The sequence below is a fragment of the Varanus komodoensis genome, unplaced genomic scaffold (assembly GCF_004798865.1).
Source record: "Varanus komodoensis strain SLA01 unplaced genomic scaffold, ASM479886v1 scaffold11, whole genome shotgun sequence".
Classification (NCBI taxonomy): domain Eukaryota; kingdom Metazoa; phylum Chordata; class Lepidosauria; order Squamata; family Varanidae; genus Varanus; species Varanus komodoensis.
Window position 1 is genome coordinate 472,656 of NW_025335317.1, and position 20,762 is coordinate 493,417.

Here is a 20,762-nt window from a genome sequence, read left to right on the forward strand (position 1 = left end):
CTGACTGCGATTCTGCTTGTATTTCAGTGAACCGACTGTCCCGCTCCAAGTACTGCTGAGCCAGAAGACGGTACTGGAGCCCAGCAGAGGGGCAGAACTGGTGTCCAGTCCTCGCTTCCACCCACCCGCTTCCCATTGTGAGACGCCACCATCGTGTCCCGAGCCCTCTCCCCCGTGCCCGGCTGAAGGCGGCCCCTCTGAAGCGGCCTCCCTGAATGCTCTCACTGCTTCTGCTGGCCTCCGGGACCCAGCCCCCTCTTTTCCACGTGGACACGGGGCGGGTGACGGGTCCATTCACACTAAGAACGACGTCCTCTGGGATGGGGAGCTTGAGGGAGCACCTCCCATGAGTTTCAAGAATAAGGACTGCAGCAGTAGCAGTAAGCTCAAAGAAGTACTTCGCGTAACAGCTTCTCTCACGCCGCCATATTGCAAAATGCAGTTTAACACGGTAAACTCTGGATCTCTGCCGACGCTCTTCCCCTCCCCCCACGCAGTGCAAGAGCCACCGGATCAGAACGGCCTGCACTACTCGTGTTTGGGGCCATCCGGCCGGTCAGTGCAGCCGCGTGCCTTGCAGCACGGACCCCCTCCCGCCCTCGCACTGGCCTCTCTCGCCCCCTTGCTGCACCACCCCTCCAAGCCTTCCGAGGCCACCGGCAGGTACCTCACAGCACACGACCCTGAGAGCTTCCCTCAGCCGCAAGAAGAAGTTGTTCCTGGGGATCATTTGGGAGCTGCAGCGACCCACACCAAGGGGCACGTTCGCTCCCTGGCGGAACAATTCCAGCGGCTGCAGGGGGCCTCCCAGAGAGAAGTCTCTCTCGGGAAGGTGGCGGCCCATCATGATCAGAGCGCACCAGGGTTGCCGCCAGAATCCTGCTCAGGCCCTCCGTTCCACAGTCACGGGCTGCTGGTTGCTGGAAGGCAGGAAAGCCGAGCTCAGCCTGCTGAAAGGTGGAGTGAGCGGAGTTCTGAGGACTGTCTTGGTCCTCGCGGCGTAGTTGCCAAGAGTCCCGCGCTGCATCGCCAGGAGCCCTGCGGCCAAGGGAGACCCGGTGCTGCGGATCCCGAGCGCCACCCGGGCAGGTTCCGTCACAAGGGCGAGGCGAGGCAGGTGGCGGACAGGCATCCTGCTGGCTTGGCCTGCTGGGTGGACAGCGTTCACAGGTACCACAGCTCTCCTCTGGATGGCGAGACCACCCGCTGGCTTCTGGGGCCTGGGAGCAAGCCCGGTGCGTCCAGCCCAGCAGCTTTTGGGGAGGATGCCGTGCAGAGGCACCCGTGGTGGGACGAAGACGCCGAGCAGGAGGGTTCCGAGCTGGAGTCTCTGTACCGGGCCAGCTTGCAGGCACCTCCGACGAGCCTCTCTGCGTCGGGGAGGCTGGATGGCTCTCGGCACTTGCTGGGCAAGACAGGTAAGCTCCCTGTGAGCACTGCTTGGCTGTAGCCTGGCAAGGAATCTGGGCTGCGCCTGGTGAACGCGTCCTGCAGTGCAGGAACAGCGTCCGGCTTCCCACTGTGGGCCGGTGGCCTTGCAGGTGTTTGGCCTGCATCAGTCCTTTAAAAACCTGGGAGGAAAACCTTTTATGAATCAGTTTGCAGAGTCTTTCTGTTACTTAGCTGTAAGCACACATTTTTAAGGGTTTTGGAAAAGACTCGGCACAAATCACACACAGGAGTTCCTGTTACTGGGGAATGCGCCCAGGGTTTTGTTTCCATCCATCCAAGTTGCCTTGCTCTGCTGCTGATCGGTGCGCGTTCCCTGTGGAGGAAGCCCTTGTGCAGGAGCCTCCCAGCTGCTCCTCCTCATGCCAGGCTGCTCAGGTGGCAACCAGCCAAAATCCCAGCCATGGTTCCTCCAGGTCCAGCTGGCAAGTCCGACCCCAGGGCTCCCCCACACGCGAGGCGAGCGGCTTTGCTGCAGCTCTCGCTCTCACCCACAGTGCGTCTTCAGGAAGAGCTGCCTTCTCAAAGTAACATTTGCTTAGTTATTCAGGGCCAGTGTTTCTGTACTTGCACAAATTCCACTGAGGTTTTTCCCAGCACCATAAAACACAGAGCAGTGCAAAGCAAAGCAGGGAAGGCATCATAGGGCCGTGTTGGAGGTGGTTCCAGGCAGTTGCGGGGAGAGGAAGGCGAAGGCAAAGTTACGCTTTCAAAAGGCACCGTGGCAAAGCTGCAGGGGGGATCGCTCCACTGGCTGGTCACTGGAGAGGAGGTCCCCCGACCCAGTGGCTGCCACACGGGAACCTTCTGGCTGCCACGTGGCCCGCAGGCCCCCCTGCAGGTTGTGGTGCCCAGGGAGCCGGGTTGGGCCAGCGGCGTGGAGCCTGTGGCTTCAGGCAATGCCGCTCTCCAGAGGCCGGAAGGGGCTGGCAGAAAGGCTGCCGGGGTCCCTGCTCCCGCTGGCGGCACCCCCCTTGCACCCTCCCTGGCGGGGGAGGTGTGGGACAGGTGCCCCCCTTCTGAACAAGGCGCCATCTGAAGGGGCGCTCCAGGGAGAAGCCCCCGCACAGCAGAGCCAGGCCCTGGCCATTGCCCGGCTGAGGCAGGCTGCTCGGCCCATGCGTCTCGTTCTTCGCGTGCCGGGCAGAGTGGTGGCAGCAAGTGGGGCAGGCCGGCCACACGCTCGGCCAGTCTGGGAGTCCAAGTGATGCCTCCCAGGGCAGACAGAGCACTCCCGAAAATGGGGGCCTCGGAACAAGCCCTGGGCTGCAGAGCAGGTGTTTTTGAGACCATCAAAAAGTGGGCGATGGTTGATATGGGCGGGGGCGATGGCAAGCCAGAGGACACTGGGAATCCTCCCAAGCATTTGGCAGGTTGGTTGGGCTTGTTGCCTTCAGTAGCTTGCAAAGCTCAGCTACTTCCGTGGTCATTCTGGGCTGGCAGAAGAACCCCAAATACTCCATAGAGACATTTAGAACTTCGGTTTAATCCCATTTCTTTCTGCCTTTCTTTGACAGCATCTGCAAATTTCCCTACAAGAAAGGCGCACCATGCAGCTTACGTGGGTCTCCCGAAAACCCCAGATGCAGAGATCGAGCGCAGCCTCTGTGGGACTGCTGTGCCTCCAGTCCCTAAGGTAGAGGCACCTGCAGGGAGGAGCTGGGAGGGGGCTTTGTCAGGGGGCGCTGGATGCGACACAGGCAGGCGACGTTCACGAAGCACTGGAAGCAGAGCAGCCCCATGCTTTTAAGTGGCTTCGTGCCTAATCAGCACTGCAAAGGGGAGCAGCTAGCAGTGCTTGCCGGACGATTTCGGAGTGACGTGCCTCTTACGATCAGCTGTGCGTGAAAGAGTAAGTCTGGAGGCGCTGCGTGACGGAGCGGTGCCGTTCCGAGCATTCTTGCTTCAGAGCATTGGTGTGCTGAGTCGCGTTGCAGCACTTGAAGCGCTGCCTGCTCTGCCGGTCTGGCGGACGCCTCGAAGAGCAAAGCGGATCCTGAAGGTCCTGGTGCTCTTCCTTCGCACTCTGCAATGAGCGTGTGTGGGAGGGCTGAGACGAGTGGGGGGACTTGAGGGGCACCCGGGTGTCTGCCCTCCAGCAGTATGCTGAGCCCGTGCTGCCCCTTCGCCGGGCCGGGTCATGCCCTGCTCCCACTTTCCACGGGGGACTTTCTGAATGTGGCAACCCCTTTGCAGGTGCCATGCGCGGGAAAGCACGGAAAGGAGCCAGAAGAGGAGATGTACAGTGCAGAGAACTTCCGTCGCATTGCACGTAGTCTCAGCGGGACGGTCATCGCGAGCAAGGAAGAGCCTCTTGCTTCTTCCTACAGTTTCGTAAGTAGAAGAGTCAAAGGGAAGTAAGCTTGGGTTGGGCATTTTCTCTTCCTTTGTCAGCATTGTTGCCGAAGCCAGAAAGGGAAGAACGTGTGTTTTGACAGCCTGTTTCACAAGCAGTTCAGAGTATCTGTGCCATTGGCCCACGGGGCCCTCAGCACTCGCGCTGCGTTTCTGGCACTCGCCCTCCGTTCCTTTCCCTCTTCCCCCGTAGCTTCAGAAGTCACGGGGAAGGTTCGCGCGGCACCCCAGAGAGACAGCTGGACTTGCCTCAGCGTCTGCTCAGTCCTCACTGCCCGTCGCACCCCTTGCCCCTTTGCCGCAAAGATCACTTTGTCTCCCAGTCGTGTCCCTTTCCCTGCTCTGATCACCACCATTTTTCGCTCCCTGGCTTTTTTTTTCAGTTCAGAAATACATAGATTGAATTGTATTTTGTATTGTTATTGGTTATGAATGACGGCAACTGTTCCAGAAAGAGCTGCAAAAAGGGGTGGGGAGCTCGTCTGAATTCCCTTTCTGACTTTCCGGAGGCTAAGGGAAGTGTTGAATGGAGGCGTGCCAGTGTGGCTGATAAAAGCAAGAGGACGGCATTGCCAAGTGGGGAGACAGTTCCTGGGCACGCCTGGGCTGCGCCGCCTCTCCCGACGCAGGTGCTCAGCTGAGCCACGCAGGGAAATCAGCAAGACGAGGCGGCCCATAATGGTGAAGGCACATGACTGCACCTGCAGGGAGGCGAAGCAGAAAAGCAGGGGGCAGATGGGACAGTTCCTTCAAAGGACCTTGTGGCCGTCAGCGGAGGGGCAGCCGCTGGTGAGGCCACGGAGAGCAGCACGGGCCCTCCGAGCGCCTCTGCAGCCCCCACAGCACCGTTCCCTGGTTCTGGAGGACTTGACAACCCATCGGGTGTACGAGCGATGCTGCAAGAGGCCGCAGGGCCCCGCGGTGGCCTGCTCACAAAACCTGAGCTGCCCCGTGGGGAACACGCCTGACCTGGATGCATGGCCACTCACTGGTCATGTGGCCGGTTGCCTGTGCTGGCTGGCAAGCGACTGACATTTTAACTTCCTTGCGGTCCCCTTTTTGGAGCTCATTTCTCTGTCCAAAGCTCTTCCAAGTCGTGAGAAGCCGCAGTATTCGTAGCTTCACCTCCAAAGACGTGCTCAGCGTTCCGTCCAGAGGTTTTGCATTTGCTAGTGGGATCAGCTGGAGACAGGAAGCACGCGGTCCGTGCCATGCGTCGAGCCTCCTTCTCCGGGAAGGGAGGGGCGGTGGCAGCTTCGCCCGCTCTGCGAGGAGGAAGGGGTTGTCGATCCCGCCTCAGGTCCACCCCGGTCCACCTTTGCCCAGACGCTCTTTCCCCTTCCCCACCCTTCCTCTTGTCTTCACACTGACACGTCTTCACCTTGCAGGCTCTGGCGATGCGGAATGTTCTTTATCTTCACAGGAACAATTCAAAACCTGCTGACATAGTCTGGGACGTTGGAGGGACTGAGCTGCATTAATGAGTGTAGTGCAGTTAGGAAGCAGAATGCTAAACATAGAAAAATAGAAACAGAGCAAGTCAGAAGGGGCTTCCCAGGCCATCTAGTCTGACCCCTGCCTCCAGCCGGCTCCGCTCACCACATGCTCACGGATGGGGCCTCAACGACCTCTGGTGGAAGCCCATCCCACCCCCTCGGGGTCCCGACTGTCAGGAAGGGCTTCCTGGCATCTAACTGGAACCTGGGTTCCCTGAGCTTTGCTCCGTTGGCACACATCCTGCCTTCCTCTGCAGGGGAGAACAGGTCTCTCCCCACCTCCGTGTGACACCCCCTCACATACCTGTATGTCGCCAACAGATCCCCTCTGAGTCTTCTCCAGGATGAAGAGACCCAGCTCCCTCAGTCTCGCCTCGTACAGCATCCCCTGCAAACCGGCCACCAGCCTTGTGGCCCTGCGCTGCACTGACTCCAACCTAAGCCTTAAGCCCTAAGCCTTTTTTAATTATAGGATTCTAGACTGGGAAAAGAAAGAGAGGAGTTTCCGCCAGGTCCAGAATGCCTGCTAGGGTGGTGAGAGATGCTGTTTCGGGAGGAGCGTCTGCTGGGGGATTTGGCTGCTTGGTTCTGGAGGACCTTTCTTGCGCTCCCACGGGGAAGCCTGGTGCTTCGGGCTGGGCTTCTCGGCTTCCAGGATGTCCACTGCCCTTCCAGGTGCCAGACCGACTAGCATCCACAGCTCCGTGGCCTCTGCCCAGCACTCATGCCACTGTCCCACACTGGCACTGCTCCAGCGGCCTGTGAGGGCTGTGGGCAAGCAGGAGCTGAGGTGACGCAGGAGGCAGGGTTTGCTGCCCCCGGGCACACGCCATGCGCGCGAGGCTTGGACAGCGTGGAGTGCTTGGCCCTCGCCGTGAAGCACAGCAGTTGGAATTTGCCTTTCCCAACACCAGCATATTTTATGATGATATTATTTTGGAGTCGGCAATTTGTATATATTGGGGAGTGTTGCGTAAAGTTTAGCTGTTGTTTTATTCAACTGCTTTCTAAGTTTGCAAGATCAGAAAGGAAACTGCAAAAGTTTTGGTCAAAGTGCTGGGAACCATATGCGGAATTAAGAAATAGAGAATTGCTTTCTTGGATCTTCTTGCGGCCTTGGTCTTCTGGTGGGTTCAGTTACTGACCAACCTTAAAGATGGACTGACCACCTCAAATCATTTTTCAGTATCTGAAACAGGGTTTGCCTTTTAACTGTGTGGTACCAGAGTTGCAGTCTGGCCTTCTTCTGAATTAGTTCTGGCATCCAAATTAAAGCCGGTGAAGACGGAATCGGGCACATTCTCCTGCAGTGCGTGTCTCAGCACCCCAAAGGGCCCTCGTGCTGCGGACAAGACAGAAGTTGGGGTGGGCGGAAATAAGCTCGCGAGCTGCCCGAAGTCTGCTCACGGCAGGTGGTGGAGGTGCAGCTAGGGAACATCCTGTACAGACGGTGGCGTGAGGCGCTCAGGGCTTGGCTCCATCTGTTGTTTCATCCGTGTCTGAGTGTCGCATTAGATGTTGCAAGTCTCCATGGCAAATTAAATAAGCTTTTAAAAAAACCTTCACCGTCGTTTTAAAAGTTCAGCAAGCGCAGTGGCTGCATGCGCCGCTTGCACACTCCGCTCTGGGTGCGCAGCCTCGCCCCAGCGGTGCTGCCCGGTCCACGTCTGCACCCGCCTGCCTGCTTGCCCCCCTCGCCGGCCCCGTCGGTCCCAGTGCCACATTTAACCTCCATTTTCTATTCTATTTCCCTCTTTCCTTCTGTCAAAGGAAATGTCCAATGGGAGGAAAATGCCAGTGGAAGCCAGACTCCGTTCTTCCAGCACCTCTTCCCTCACTTCCCCTCACGACTCTCCTCCCGTGTTTCCCCTCGGTCCCCAGCACCGTTCCGCCCAGCCGCCGCACACCGATGAGGCCCCCGTGCCTGGCATGGTAGGCAAGGCTCGCAGGCCAGCAGGTAATCGCCCAGCTCTGCGCCTCTCGCTTCTGCGGCGCCACAGCCCTCGGAACCGCGCCCCTCCGTGATGGCGGCAAGCGTCAGCTCACGTCCTGTGCTGCTCGGCCCCGTTGTGTTAGCAGTGTCCTGCCATCAAGGGGGTGTCTGCACAGTCCCGTGACGCCTGCTCCTCCTGACTAGACCAAATGGAAAGCCATGGCATCACGTGGTTTTGCTTCTGTGCTAGCTAAAGGCCTGAAGCCTGACGTGTGAGTGGGGTGAATTCCAGTCGCTTCCACACCCATTCCCCACAGCCCCCCCCCCACGAAAGCTTTGGCTGTGGAGGAGCGGAGGGGGTCAGCCCTTCCTGACCCAGCCCACCTGCTTTTGGGGTCAGCTCCTGCTTTGGGTCTGTGGCCCCTTCCTTGGCCCCCAGAGCTGCTTTTAGGATGTATCTTCCTCTCCCAAAATGACCCCCATTGATGGTAGCAGAGCACCTACTGATCGGGGTTACATCTCACTCAGAAGGGCCCGAAAGGCGGCACTTTCTGCAGCAGGAAGGCATGGCCATCGTCCACCTTATTTGGGGGAGAGTAAGGTCGTTTGTGCAGAGTGCTGCTTGTTACTCCCGCCTACTGCATAACGGTCTCTCTGCAGCAAAAGCGTTTGTCAGTTGAAGGTCTCTCGCAGGGGTCTTGGCAAATGTTCTCAGTAAGCACAGGGCATCCTGGCTGCCTGGTCTGTGCACCTTGATCCTGTACATGTTTGCACAGACACCCTTCTGGGTTTAGGAAGATTTACTTTCCGGTGAGTGTGCTCCGGGCATCAGCCTTAGTCACTGTAGCTCATTCATTCAGGTGGCATCCGAGCTCAACTTTTAAAACCTGTACCTTCTGTTAAAACCCAAGATGAACCCTCACTGTGCCATAGCCATTTCTGCCAGCCGTCCCTGAGCCGCATTATTTGAAAGGAGTGCAGTTATGCAGCAGCTGCAGCGTCGGCCTGTGGGGCTTGTGCCATGCATTGGGTGAAGTCTGTGTGATGCGAACAGCCTGCGCACCTGCCAGTGGCCAGCCAGCCCCCCACTACCTCCCCGGAGGGGCTGGCGGGGTCCCTGCTGCTGTGGCAGCGCTTTGGTCCTCTGTTAGCCTTGCCGGAAGCATGACGGACAGCCATGTTTTTGTCTGCCTGGCGGGAGGAGGGCTGGCTGAGCTGCGGCTGCTGCCCTGGCAGAGCCCATGGACCTGGAGCCGCTCTCCTCGCTCTTCTTTCTGGAGCAAAAGTGGCCAGCATTTGCCGGTTCCAGGTTGAATGGCAGGAACTGTTCGGCCCCTTCGATCCATTCCTCTCCTCCGAATTGGTCTGGCCATGTGGGGAGACCAGGGGCCTTTGAACCGTGTGACGCCTCAGCCCCCCACCCAGACCCGAGGCCGCATCCTTGCCTGCTGCAAGCGGTCGCGCCTCCATGGGAGAGGGCGATGCGGCCAGGGCAGCCTCGTATGGCCGAGCCAGCAGTCCCCTGGGCTGAGCGGGGGGGGGGGGCGGGGGAGAGCGTCCAGAGTGCAGTGACCGTGCCCTGCGCTTGGCATGCGGCATTCAAGAGGCGTCCCTCGAGCCCGGTTCCGGGGGTGGCCCTCGGTGGCCTGCAGGGGCGAGCGCCTCAGTCATCTGCTGTGACCCGAGCAAGGCCGAGATTCCCGCGAGCCTCTTTAAGCAGCGGTGAGGGTTGAATAGCAACTAGCAGCTGCACGAAAGCCACCTGGAGACCGGAGCGGGGGACAGAATCGGTCCGGAGTCGGCAGTCCGATCATGGCTGCGCACACGCTCTGGCAGTAGCCTGTTGGCCTGCAGTGCCTGAACCGCCAGTTGTTCTCGCGCACGGGACATGCGATGTCGGCGTGACCCATTCTGGCAACGCGTCTCCCCCTCGTGTGATCGGTTCGAAGCCTTGCTCGGGTCAGGGAGCTGCCCGAGTGCTTCGAGCTCGAGGAAGCGGCACCTCCTGGCTTCATGGCTCTCGCTGTGGCCGCCTTGGGCCTTTCCCGCAGCAAGGCTGCAACTGAGCTTGACGGGAGTGTTGGGGCTAGCTGATAGATACGCCATTCGTACCTTTCTAGATACATGGCTGGCATATATTGTTTTGATACTTGCACTGGGGTGAAATAAACTGTATTCTTTCCTTGTTCTCAGGAGATCAGAAGAACTTCCAAAACATTCTGGCTGTGCCTAACAGGAGTGAAACTTTCCAAGGCAAAGACAGCCGAGGTGTGGCGCTGAGTTACGGGATGCTGACCAGCCCCGCTTACCAGCAGCCGGGCCTGTCTTATCAGGGGCCAGTACATCTCCTTAATAAACACTTAGGAAGCGAAGACGCATCCGAAGCCTGCAGTCGCTGGCTGCGGATGAATCACACTGCCAGACACATGGCAACTCTGCCAACCAGACAAGCCCCTCTCTGGGGATTTGGTGCTCAGGCGTGCGCAGGACCACCAGAGCACTCGCACCCAGCGCCGTTCCAGCACAGCAGGCACGAGGCCTGTGCCGCGGACGGCGGGCCTCCCCGTGGCAAGAGCAGCAGCACCGGGGGAAGGCCGCGTCCGGCCCCTGGCGATGGAGCGGGCTTCCAGGGCTGTCCTGTGCCTCCCGCGCACGCGAAGGCGCCGGGCCCGCGAAGGGTGGACATGCCGCCCGAGGAGGATTGGCGGCAGAACAGCTACACCCTTCAGCCTGGAGCGCGGAGAGCTCCCTCGGCCTGCACGATGGGCGGCGCGTACGCATCTGCGCTTCAGCGGAAGGCGCTGGCCTGCCCGGCCGCTGCCCCCACGCACGGCAGCGGCTGGTGAGGGCTCGGCCTCCGGCGCAGGCACTTCCCACCGGAGACAGCAGGCCCTCCGTCCACGCCTGCCCTGCTCCCTTGCGGCAGCTGCTCCGGAGGTGGAGGTGGAGGTGGAGCTGGTTGCCCTGGGCTCTGCTGCTCTCCGGGCGGGTCCCTCTCGGGAGGGAGGGGCTCGGTGGCGCCCCTCCCCGCCTTTTCCCCCAGGACCAGTGGAGGCTCGCTGCCAGGGGAGGGGCTGGAGGGTTGCACGTGGACCGAGAGGAAGGCCTGTCGCTGGCAACAGGCAGTTCGTGGAAGCACTGCTTCGTGCGGCGCCGCGATTCAGCCGGGCTGGCACGCGGAGTCCCCCTTCTCCGACCGCATTGGGTATGGCGAGGCGGACGGGCTCCTCTTCCCCCCAGCTTAGAAATTTGGCGGTGCTGATGGGCTACTGAGGCAAGTGTGTCTTTGTGCCGAGATACTTGGCACAAATGCAGGTGCGAGTGAGGAAGAGGACAGCAGGCCGACTCCAGCGCAAGCAGGACTTTCTCCCTGAAGCGGATTGAACAGTGTTTCAAAGAGCAGAGACTGCACAATTCATTGTAACATTGTAAACACAGAATCGCTTTAACTGTTTTAGGGTTATAACATACTTGCCTTTGTAAGTATTTTTCAAATAAATCTATGAAATAATTATATGCATTGTGTGATGAATTGCTTTTACATTTTTCAAACAGGTGATTTAGAAATTGGCACAAGTTTCTTGCTGTGCACGTTCCTGCTCTTTCCTTGTCTGTCTCCCTGCGATCCGATTTGGGGCTGCCCCCGCAGAGATTCCAAGACACCCCCTTTCACGGGAACCCAGTTCCCCATTTTTGCTCGCAAAGCTCAGAACTCGGGGAGCCCATGGAGCTGCCCCAGCTCCCCTGCTCTGGCTGTCACGAGGTTACCTGCTGCTCGGGATTGGCATACTAGGTTGAAAGAGAAGCACCCTTTTTTCAACAGCTGTGCTTGGAAAACTGCGGCAGGAAGAGGCCCTCTCCTTCTGGAGAACCTGGAGGCTCGGGAATGGCAGGGCCCGGGAAGAGTCAGGGCAATGCTAAGAAACTGGAGGAGCCCCTCGGGACAGCAAGAGTCACTCCACCCCTGCCCTTTGGGGTGGATCCACTCTCCAAAGTGCAGCTGTCACAGGTGGCCCCGAAAGCGAGCGAGCACGCGAGCGCAGAAAGCAGCACGATCAGAGCAGGAGGGGAGGGAGGCAGGCTGTGCCTGCGGCACCCCGGGGTCCCGTGAGGGCCAAGTGGTGGGAGGGGGAGCCCCGTGGGAAGCCCCCGGTCTGCTGTGCGCGTGCCGGTCAGCCCTCCCTGCAGGCGGACTGTGCTCCCACGAGCCCTGCCCAGCCTCAGTTTCCCAGGGAGGGAGCCACTCGGCTCCCTTCGGAACAGGTGGGCACATTATCTCACCGTTAATGTTTCAGAATAAGACAAGTGGCATGTATGAGCGAGTTGTGCGCATGGCCCTGCTAAAAGAACTGCGGCAATTCAGACAACACATGTCTTAATTTCCATCGCAGCATACAAGTGGTGCTAAACTAAGGCAAATCTGTGCACGAAACAAAAGCCCGTCAAATCAGTCAAAGCGTCTGGGTTTGAAGCGTCTGGGGGAGCGTCCGCCCTTCCGTGCAGCGACTGCTGCGGCGTGGCTCCTTCTTCCCGGCCTGGGTGGCTCGCTACTGACCGACGATGGCCAGAAGCAGGCGCCTGTAGTCCCCGCTGGTGTCGCTCGAGATCATCGTGGCCAGCGTCTTCTGGAACATCTGTGCAAATACCTGCTTGATTTGCACAAGATCGATCTGTGCCCAAGCAAAGGGAAAGCCGTGAGCACGCGAAGCCCCTCGGAATGCCCAGGAGGCCGGGTGGACGGGGGCCTCCCGCCTGGCCTCGCCCGGGCCTCCCAGGAAGCTCAGCAGGCAGAGGACGCATCTTGCACCACAGGCACATGGGCCTCTGCACAGCACACGCCACGCCTGGGCCACCGCTGCCCGCGTGCCTCGGCTGGCTGCTGGGAAAAGGCGAGAAGCGGGAGAAGGCTGGACACAGCAGGGGGCGGCCCTCACGAACTGGGGGGGGGGGGGCGCTGCACTGTGCAGCCCCAGGTGGTCCGGCACCGTTTCCCGGGGACCCTCACCCGTGCTCTGCCCCTCCCTTGGGGCCCCTTCGGTGGCAGGTTCTGGTCGGCCGGCATCACACTCGGCACAAGTGAGCCGGTGGGGGGCAGAACCCCTGCTCTCGGCCACACAGAGAATCAGAACAGGCAGAAGAGACTCGCGCAGCTGCACCGGTGGGGCGTCTGCCATGTAAAGGCGGATTGACTGGCCGCCCGGGGGCGGTGGCCGTTTCCCGCCCTTCCCGGTGCGTGAGCAGCGCTGCTGGCCAGCCCTGCCTTCTGCAGGAGGAGGCAGTTGGCGTGGTCGCAAACTGGCTGCGAGTGCGGAGGCGAGGGCCCTCGGCTGCACAGGGGCTCTTTGGAGGATGGGGCCCGAATCTGGTGCGCCCGCTCAGCAGGAAGGGCTCCAGCTGGACCTGGTGGGACGCCTCCTCTTGCAGCCTGAGCGCTCACATCCTGCGGGGCCTCGGGTGCTGCTCCTCCCGCAGAGCTGTGTGCGCGCCGGCCCGCCCGCCACCTGTCCTGCTGCCGCCGCCTCGAGGCGGAGCGCCTCTCACCTCGCTGCGGGTGACGACGATCCTGATCAGGGCGGAGTCATCTGTGCCGGCTCCCTTCATGGCATGGTAAAGCCTCTCCGCAAAGAAGGCTGGGCGGTTCAGCGCGCACTGCACTGCAAGGGAGACCATTCGGTGCTGTGGTGGCAATGCGGGGCCGCCACCGTCCAGGCCCCGCCAGGCACGGCTCTGCTCCCTCTGCCCACGGCTTCCACTTGCGGGGGCTGCTGCTCCAGCACAGCACGGGAGAAGGGGGAGCACGCCATGCGGGTCCCCGGAGTGGCCGTCTTCCCTGCTTCAGGCCGTGGGGCTCGCTTCAACCCTAATCCCTCTCGTGCAGCACTTCTGGGGTGCACTTTGGGGGCACGGGCAGACAGTGTGCAAGAGCAGCCAGGGCCGCCTCCCCCTCCAGGCTTCCCCAGCCCCTCCCCCCCATGCCTTCACACTGAAGCCTCAGAGCAGGGGAGGCAACCTGTGGGGAGGGGGCTGTGGAGCCGTGGGCCAGGGGAGGGGTGCGCCTTGCAAAAAGCTGGCTGGCTGGGAGGCAGGATGCGAGAGCGAGCATCCAGCCTGCCTGTGGATGCCGCCAGCCCCGGGAACCGTGCACAAGCCACGCTGGGCTCCTTTCCTGCAAGACTGCTGATGCAGGTACTTACTGGCTGAAAGCCCTGGACTGCTACCAAGATTAACACTAGTGGGTTCTAGAGAACAGAGCGAGAGCTGCCTCTCCTCCAGTCCCAAGGCAAAGCTTTCCCCAGAGAGCTTGTCTGGAAAGGACCGGGACGTGTGCCAAGAAAGCATGCATTGCCAGGAATCCTCTCATTTGGAAAGCTTCAGCCTGCTGAGCTGTGGTGGCGAAGGGCCTCAAGTGCCTGTTCTGAATACGGGGAACCTTCCTGTGCAGCTTCTCCAGCCATTGCAGGCACTTGAAAACCACAGGAGCTCAGCACGGAACGGCCAAATGCAGGGCAAGTCACTTACGGATGGCCTTCAAGCCACGTTCCACGTTTCCCGAGAACTCCCGACCAATGCTGCTGAGCAAGTCCCGGTTAGCAATCTGAAAGCAGAGGGTAGGGAGAGGTCGGCCCTTGCCAAAGGGCTGGCGGAAGTGAAAGCCACCCCGAAGTCTCCACCGGTATGGACCCGGGGCAGACCGAGGCCTCCCCCCGGGGCCCGGCCCACCTGTGAGTAGGCCTCCGCGGTGGCCTGCAGCTGGGGGAAGCTTCGGCAGGCCAGGAGCATGTTGAAGCAGGACTCGTCGGTGCCCAGCCGCCCCTCGCCCGCCTGGTACAGCCGCTGCGCGTCCTGCTGAGCCTTCTGGTAATCCACCGCTGGGCTCTCCTCCCGGTTGCCCTGCAAGGAGAGGGCACTGGCAGCAGGCTGGCTCCCGCCCCCCGCGCCGGATCCCGCGCAGGCAGCCGCGCCACTGCCTCCCAAGCCCTGCCTCAGCGCGCCTGCTGGCCAGGTGCTGCCCGCCCCATCCCGGCTCTCAGGCAGGGAACCGCTCGCCTGGCGTCCGGCCAGGGCAGCCTCCGCCTTGCCAGAACGCGTGGGGAGCAGAGAGGCGGAGGCCGCGCCGAGGAAGCCCGGGGGGGGGGGGCTGGGGGGCTGCCCGGGGCCAGTCTGGCGCCCAGCCCGGGACAGGAGAGGATGCCAGCCTCACCTGACACATGGACACGAGTAAGCGCTCGAAGTGTCCTGAGGTATCCGCCCGAATGTCATGCTCGATGTCTCTGCCAAATTCAGTCTTGTAACACTGCACGATCTCGCGGATCTCCTGGTTGGTCCTCGTGCAGAGAATCTCGATCAGCACGCTCTCCTGCGTCCCTGCGCCCTGCAAGCAGAGAAGCCGCGCGAGTCAAAAGGGGTCTCCCGGGCCATCTAGTCTGACCCCAGCTCCAGCCAGGGCCACTCGTGACACGCCCACCGCGGGCATGTCCAGCCTCCCAGAAGAACACAAGGGCCGGCTCATCCCCGAGGTGCCGAGGGAGCAGCCCGCAGCAGCATTGCCAGCACCACTCTTCCAGCCCCCGGCTGGAGCCCCAAGCCCACCCTGCCGTGCCTGCTGCTCGGGCCTGGGCCTGGGCCGCCCCCCGCGGCCGTTTCCCAGGCCCACAGAGCCCACGCTCCTGCGCGGCAGGTGCGGTTTCACAGCGTCTTTTATGACGCAACGTTTTCCAGCGGCAGTCCCACCTTCATGGCGTGCCGCAAGCTCCAGGCATCGTAGTAAGTGGTCGGCATGAACAGGGCGAGGATCAGCTCTTCCACGTTTCCACTCAGCTCTGACTTCAGGTCTTTGATCAAATCCTGCCGGGTGCAAAGCAAGAATCAGGAGGACACAGCTGGCCCCCACTGGCACCACGCGGCACGGCTCGCCTCCTGGCGTTTCTTCTTACTGGAGCCCCGCCGCACAAGGCCGGGCACGGCCAGTGAGCGCGCTCTGCCTCGAAGCGGACAGGCCGGCTGCCCCGCGGCTGCCGCTCCCCAGCCCTCGGACGGACGGCCTGCCCCGTACCTTGCCGTACATGGTCTTGAAGGCAGTCTTGATCTGCTGCCTCTGGAGGTTGGAGCGGTTGGCCACGACGTCAATGATGGCCTGCTCGTCTGTCCCTAGGGAACAAGCGCGCCAGCCAGGTGGGCCACCAGCAGGCCACGGGCCACGGGCCAGGGCGGCCCCCCCACCCCACGCGTCTGGGGAGGCAGGCAGCTGGGCGGGACGTGGGACTCGCGGTGGCCACTCGGGCGGCCAGGGATGTCCTGGGACCGCTTAGCGTGTGTTTTCGGCCATCCAGGCCGGGCGGGAAAGCGTTCAGCGGTGGGGGGTGTCTGCCGAAAGCTCTGGCCACAGCTGGGCTCCTGCTGAGGGGTGTGGAGGGCCCCCCCGCCCAGGGTTGCCCCCGCTGCCCCCCCACAGGCGCCTGGGCTATTGCAGGCCCCTCTGCTCCTCCGCTGCAGCCCAGGGGCTCTCCAAAAAGTCTGAGCGGCTGGCGGAAAAGTACGGGAAATGGGGGAAGAAGCAGTTCTGCCCGGGGGCAGCGTCAGAGAACGGGGAGGGAGAGGCTGCGCCCCCAAGCGACGCCCGAAGCCGCAGCAGCTCGTCAGCTGCGTGAGCAACACCCAGAACAGCCGCGGGAAAGGAGCCCTCCTCTCGCCAGGGCAATGACGGCACGAGCCGCCAAACGCGGCACGCTTACCGAAGCCCTTCATGGCCTTGCGCAGAATTTCCACGTCTCTCCCGGCGTCAAAGGCAGGCGCCGGCCGGATCGTGCCTTGCATCGCCTGCGTCACGGCCGCGGGCTGCAGACGAGAGGCTGTCATCACCGGCGCCCTCCGGTGCCCTTTCGCAGTTTCCCCCATTTTGCCCAACTGCGGCCCGCCCTGCAAGGCTGTCGTGCTGCGCCCAAGAGGCAGAGCGCCCCCTCCCCACAGGCCCTCCAAGAGGGGGAGTTTTCCAAGCGGGAAACATGCTTTCGATTGGAAGTAGACCGTGTGACACGGCTGTGGGTCCATGAGCTGCCCCAGCAAAAGCGCAGCTGTGCCTTCAGGCGGTTCCTGTGACCCAGGCCGGGGCAGCGCTCCCCGGCGCCCGACTCGCCATCAGGGTCGCCGCCACCACTGCTGACCCCAAAATCAGGCGCTCGTCCCGAAACAGGAGTGGCGCCCCAGCTGCATCGCGGTCCCAGGATGGATCCAGAGGCAAACGGGATCTTCAGCCCCTTTGTGGGGGCAGCGGCCGGCCACGGTGGCCACGAGCCATGCTGTGCGGGGCTTGCCCGCTGCGTGGGCTGCCACGGGGGCCAGCTGGGCGAGTGGGGGCCACGTGAGCGCTCTGGCAGCGATCGGCGCTCCCCGGGCTCCTCGCGTGATCCAGGCCGGGTGACCAGCGCTGCAGGCGCCTGTCCCTGCTCCTTTCTCTGCAGCGAGACCCTTGGCGTCGCCTGCCCTGAGCAATTGGCCTCGCAGGTGAGGCCTCCGTTGCAGGGGGGCACGGATCCCCGGCAAAACCCAGCCGGGAGCCCCCAGCCCCCCTCTGCACTGCCCTCTCTACCACACCCGTGAAAGCGCTTCCATGCTTCCGGTGCAACCCGCAAAGAGCAGACAGCCTGTTCTGGAAAAGGGGGGTTGGAGGGGCTCCGCTAACCTGCCGGCTTCCAGAAACCCGCGTTGCTGCTCCCTGGGGCCCCCAAGAAAGCCCGGATCCCCCCTCCATACAGGGGGCCCCACCTGCAAGGGAATCTGTTGGGGGGGAAGCACGGATGGGGAAGAAATCATGCGCCAGTGGTGCAAAGGCCCCAGTGGATCCTGCCCGGGGCTGCTCCTTGCCGGCCTGCCCTCGAAACGCAGGGCCACACGCCTTCCCGTCCGCCCACGGCCTGCGCCGCTCCCGCACCTCGCTCCGCTGTAGAAGCACAGGGGGCGCAGACTGGCCCGAGCGGCCGGAACGGGAAGCACGCCAGGGCCCCCTTGGCTTCCCAGGGGAGTCCAAAGGGGCGCCTGCATCGCACAAGGGGCCTGTGATGCTCGGGGCACTTCCTGGCTTCCCAGCCGTACCTGAGGAGGACACACGCGGAAGGACCCGTGCGCGCTCTAGAGAACCGGGCTGGAAATCGCTCGGCTGAAGTAAGGCGCTCCCAAGCAAGCAAGCAAGCGAGCCGGCCCGGCAGCCTGGGGAAGGCGGGGGCGAGTGACGTACCTGAGGGGGCGCTGGGGCCGGGGCGGCTCCACCTGGATACCCAGCTCAAGAAAAGAAAGCAATATCATGGCACTGGAATGAGACTGCACAGATTCCTGCTGTTCCCGCATTGCTTTTTCTATGAAGATGCTCCTAACAGCACATTTTTAGCTATGATTTTAATTTGATATACACAAACTGCTAAGCGGTTCTGGCACATTAAGCAGTAGATGAGCGTAAAGGAAAAACACTCTGACAGAGCTGGCTGTGCCAAAGCCACGGGGCTGGGGCTGGGCCACCCAGCACCACGTGCCACGGGCACCCACAAGGGGCCCGACCCTCCCCCGCGTGCAGGTCTCTCCCCCTGCCATCCAACCAGCTTCCCACGGGGCAGTTCCCTCGGGGTTGTGCCACGGTGATTTCCAGCCCCCAGGGCCCTGCAGTCACAATCCTGCCACGCCTGCAAACGAGGCCTGCAGGTGAGGCCTCCCAAGAGGAACCCGAGTGAAACAAGAACTGTGCCTCCCGGGATGAATCTGGAGGGCTGCAGGGCCTTTTCCTGCTGGGATTGTGCACAGGATCGCACCTTCACGGCTCCTTCACGAGGCCTTTCTATGCAGCCAGGCTTGCACCTAAATTCGCACTACTGGTCTTACATTAGAAAAGATGCCTCGACCTCTGGAGCAGAGACACTCATTAACCCCCCTCCCTGCAGAGCACCTGAAGGGGGAGACGGCATACCTGGCATCTGTGCTGGTCCTCCGCCGTACATCTGGGATGGGGGCTGCGGGTAGCCGAAGCTGGGACCGCTGGGCGGCACGCCAGCCCCAGCCCCTGGGGGGACATGTACAAAGCCCAGGTGAGACTTGGACGCGGCACAGGTGAGATCCAGCCACTCGCAAACGCGGCCCTTAGATCATCGCTTCACGGAGGGAGCGACACTTCGGTCTGCCAGCATCACGGCGGGGCACTCAGCAGGGCCCCTCCTGGCCGGGGGAGCCTCGGCTCCCGGGAAAAGTAGCGGCTTGCCTGCGGCTCGTCAGGGCTCCGCTGTAGCCTGCACCTGTGCTGAGAAGATTCTGGGGCCGAGGCATTTCGGGCAGGAAGCCTCCCCCTCCATCCCTGGGAACACGTCTGTGGTGGTGCCCTGCCTGCCCCCTCAGTTCCTGGGGCCCCAAGACTGGGGGGGGGGGGCAACTTCCAAGAAGCACTCACTTTGCTACCAGTGCCTCTGAAGCACAGGCTGCCCCTCCCAGGACGACGCCTGCCGGCCATCTTCCCTCTGCTGCCTTGGAGCATCACACAGGGGGGCAGGTGGCCGCAGCAGCCTCGCTTCCCGAGGGAGGGCCAGGGGGGTGGCCACATGGCCTCTGGAGCCCCTCCACCGGGAGTGGCCTGAGCGAGCGAGTGAGCGAGCGAGCAACTTGCCACGGGGACCACCAGGACGGCCGGCTGCCCACACAGCAGAGGCCTGCCAGCCCCCCCCGGCCAACATGCATGCGCTGGAACGTCCCCCCCTCTCCTGAGGGGGTCTTGCCTTGCGCCCCTTTCGTGCCAGCGCCGGCTGCCAACGGTGCGGGGCTCCCTTCCGGGTGCAGGCGTGGCCTTCGAGCACCGAGGGGCTGCCCCCACATGGGCCCAGAGACCTGCCGGCCCACTGCACACACCAGGGGAGGCGCTTCCGAAGGCAAAGGTGCTCGCGGGGCCTGCTCCCGCCCTGCCCTCCTGCTGGGGTCCCGCCGTCTCCCCGGCACCTTTTAACTTGACCTTGTAAATTGCTATCACTGATTTCAGGGTTGCTTTTAGCATTCTGCTACATTTTTCTTGGACTGCTTCGGTTGGCTTCAGAAAAATGTATAAAATGCCCCCCCGCCCCGAAATGCAACATCAGGTGAGCAGGAGCGGATATGCTGCTCCTCATGGCCCTTTTCCTTGGAGGCTCTCTGGGTTTTCCGGCGCATGTGTGAACGTGATCAGCCTGGCCTCATCCCTCCTCGCCTTGCCCACTTCGCGACCGTCCATGCAGCGGAGAGCTCTCATGAGTGGCATCCGGCACATTACCTCCAGGATAAGCTGGCATCCCGCTGGGCTGAGGAGCCCCAGGGTATCCGGCAGGGGCAGGGGGGTACCCCCCAGGGCCAGGGGAGTACCCCGCGCTCCCCGGGAAGCCGCCGGCTGGAGGTGCAGCAGGATACACTCCCCCTCCCATCGGTGGGAATCCTCCGGGAGCAGCAGGGTAGGGGTACTGGCCCACAGGAGGATAGCTGGACTCCTGCCCTGTGGGCTGAACACAGAGGGAGCCTCGCATCAGTGCCGGCGAGGAGACGGAGCCGCCGAGCCGGTCGCGCAGTCCAGAGCACAGCCTGTCGGGCGCAAGGGCCGAGAAATGCAGCGCCTGAGGCCCCTGCTCCGGGGGCGGGCATTGGTCCCCCCCCTTCCCCTTACTGGGATGGCTTCTCCACAGACCGACCGACTGACCGCCCCTGATTCTTCGTTATACTGGGAGCAGCGTCAGGAGGCAGCAGGCACCCACGGGGCAACTCCTCTGCCGAACGGCCACCAGGAGTGGCCCGTGGAGCCACAAGCGCATCCGGCTGCACGGGGCAGGACTGAGGGAGCCGTGGGGAGAAGGGGAATGGTGGCCGCCTTGAGGGAACGTGGCGGCGCGCTCAGCCGTGGCCCCACGATCAGGGCTTGCAGCTTCTCTGGGTGCAGCAGGACGCACGAGCCCGGGGGGGCGGGAGGCAAGTCTGGGAGGGGACGCGTTTGGACCCTTTCCCTGCGGTCCTCCCTGCAGGCCTGTCCAGCAGCCCCACCAAGGGCCTGCTCAGGGCTCAGGCTTGTGTTCCTGTGCGTGCCGGGGCCTCGGGCCACCCGCCTCCCTCGAGGAACGTCCGTGCTGCCGCTCCGGCAAGCTGGTACTTACAGGATAGCCGGGGAACGTCGGGTAGCCCGAAGGCGGGTATCCCGGGTACGACATTCTGCAAGAGAAGAGAAGACCCAGGAAGTGGGCGCTGCCCAGCCGCGGCAGGGCTCCTCCTGCCCAGGATGGCGCCGGGCAAGGAAGGGGGCTTGGCTGGACAGCTGCCTGGCCGCCCCCGAGCCGCCTTGTCCTGGGTCAGGTGTTCCTGCGGCAGGCGAGCAGCCAGGGGGTGCCGGAGTCCCAGCAAGAGGAGCGGGACAGCAGCGATGGGACGCCAGGAACCCCGACTCCCTGGCTTGCTGGCCCAGCCTGGAAAACAGCAGGGCTCCCCCTGTCCTCAGCCATATGCCAGCGTCCAGCCTTACCGGACGAGACGCACAGGGCTTCGCAGCATCC

General features: G+C 62.4%; 2 protein-coding genes across 6 annotated transcripts in view; one reads left to right on the forward strand and one right to left on the reverse strand.

Moving 5' to 3' along the window:
- Positions 1 to 10,745, forward strand: part of USP54 (ubiquitin specific peptidase 54) — a 52,068-nt gene extending 41,323 nt beyond the window's left edge. For both annotated transcript variants that reach the window (XM_044420161.1, XM_044420162.1), the window contains 5 exons: positions 28 to 1,418; positions 2,967 to 3,085; positions 3,646 to 3,783; positions 7,071 to 7,257; positions 9,427 to 10,745. In XM_044420161.1, coding sequence (XP_044276096.1) covers positions 28 to 1,418; positions 2,967 to 3,085; positions 3,646 to 3,783; positions 7,071 to 7,257; positions 9,427 to 10,079 — 2,488 coding nt within the window. In that variant the 3' untranslated portion in view covers positions 10,080 to 10,745. The remainder of the gene's footprint in view (positions 1 to 27; positions 1,419 to 2,966; positions 3,086 to 3,645; positions 3,784 to 7,070; positions 7,258 to 9,426) is intronic.
- Positions 10,652 to 20,461, reverse strand: ANXA7 (annexin A7). Of its 4 annotated transcripts, none has more exons than XM_044420166.1 (12): positions 20,370 to 20,459; positions 19,505 to 19,727; positions 18,185 to 18,277; positions 17,465 to 17,496; positions 15,966 to 16,068; positions 15,287 to 15,381; positions 14,965 to 15,078; positions 14,435 to 14,605; positions 13,954 to 14,124; positions 13,753 to 13,828; positions 12,775 to 12,887; positions 10,652 to 11,903 (listed from the first exon to the last, which is right to left on the reverse strand). In XM_044420166.1, the coding sequence occupies exons 1-12, from the start codon at positions 20,421 to 20,423 to the stop codon at positions 11,781 to 11,783; spliced, it is 1,368 nt and encodes a 455-aa protein (XP_044276101.1). In that variant the 5' UTR covers positions 20,424 to 20,459; the 3' UTR covers positions 10,652 to 11,780. The 4 variants fall into 4 exon arrangements, with proteins under 4 accessions (XP_044276101.1, XP_044276100.1, XP_044276099.1 ...); XM_044420165.1 differs by having other exon boundaries at positions 17,465 to 17,508; XM_044420164.1 differs by lacking the exons at positions 10,652 to 11,903; positions 12,775 to 12,887; positions 13,753 to 13,828; ... (3 more) ...; positions 15,287 to 15,381; positions 15,966 to 16,068 and having other exon boundaries at positions 16,075 to 17,496; positions 20,370 to 20,461.
- Between the last annotated feature and the right edge of the window lie 301 nt (positions 20,462 to 20,762).

Excerpts from the sequence above, each read along its gene's own strand:
- ANXA7 (XM_044420163.1), bottom strand. The coding sequence starts at position 20,423 with ATGTCGTACCCGGGATACCCGCCTTCGGGCTACCCGACGTTCCCCGGC. Across the intron at positions 19,728-20,369 it reads CGACGTTCCCCGGCTATCCT|CCCACAGGGCAGGAGTCCAG; the intron begins GTAAGTACCAGC and ends CTCTGTGTTCAG. Across the intron at positions 18,278-19,504 it reads GATGCCAGCTTATCCTGGAG|GGGCTGGGGCTGGCGTGCCG; the intron begins GTAATGTGCCGG and ends ATGTCCCCCCAG.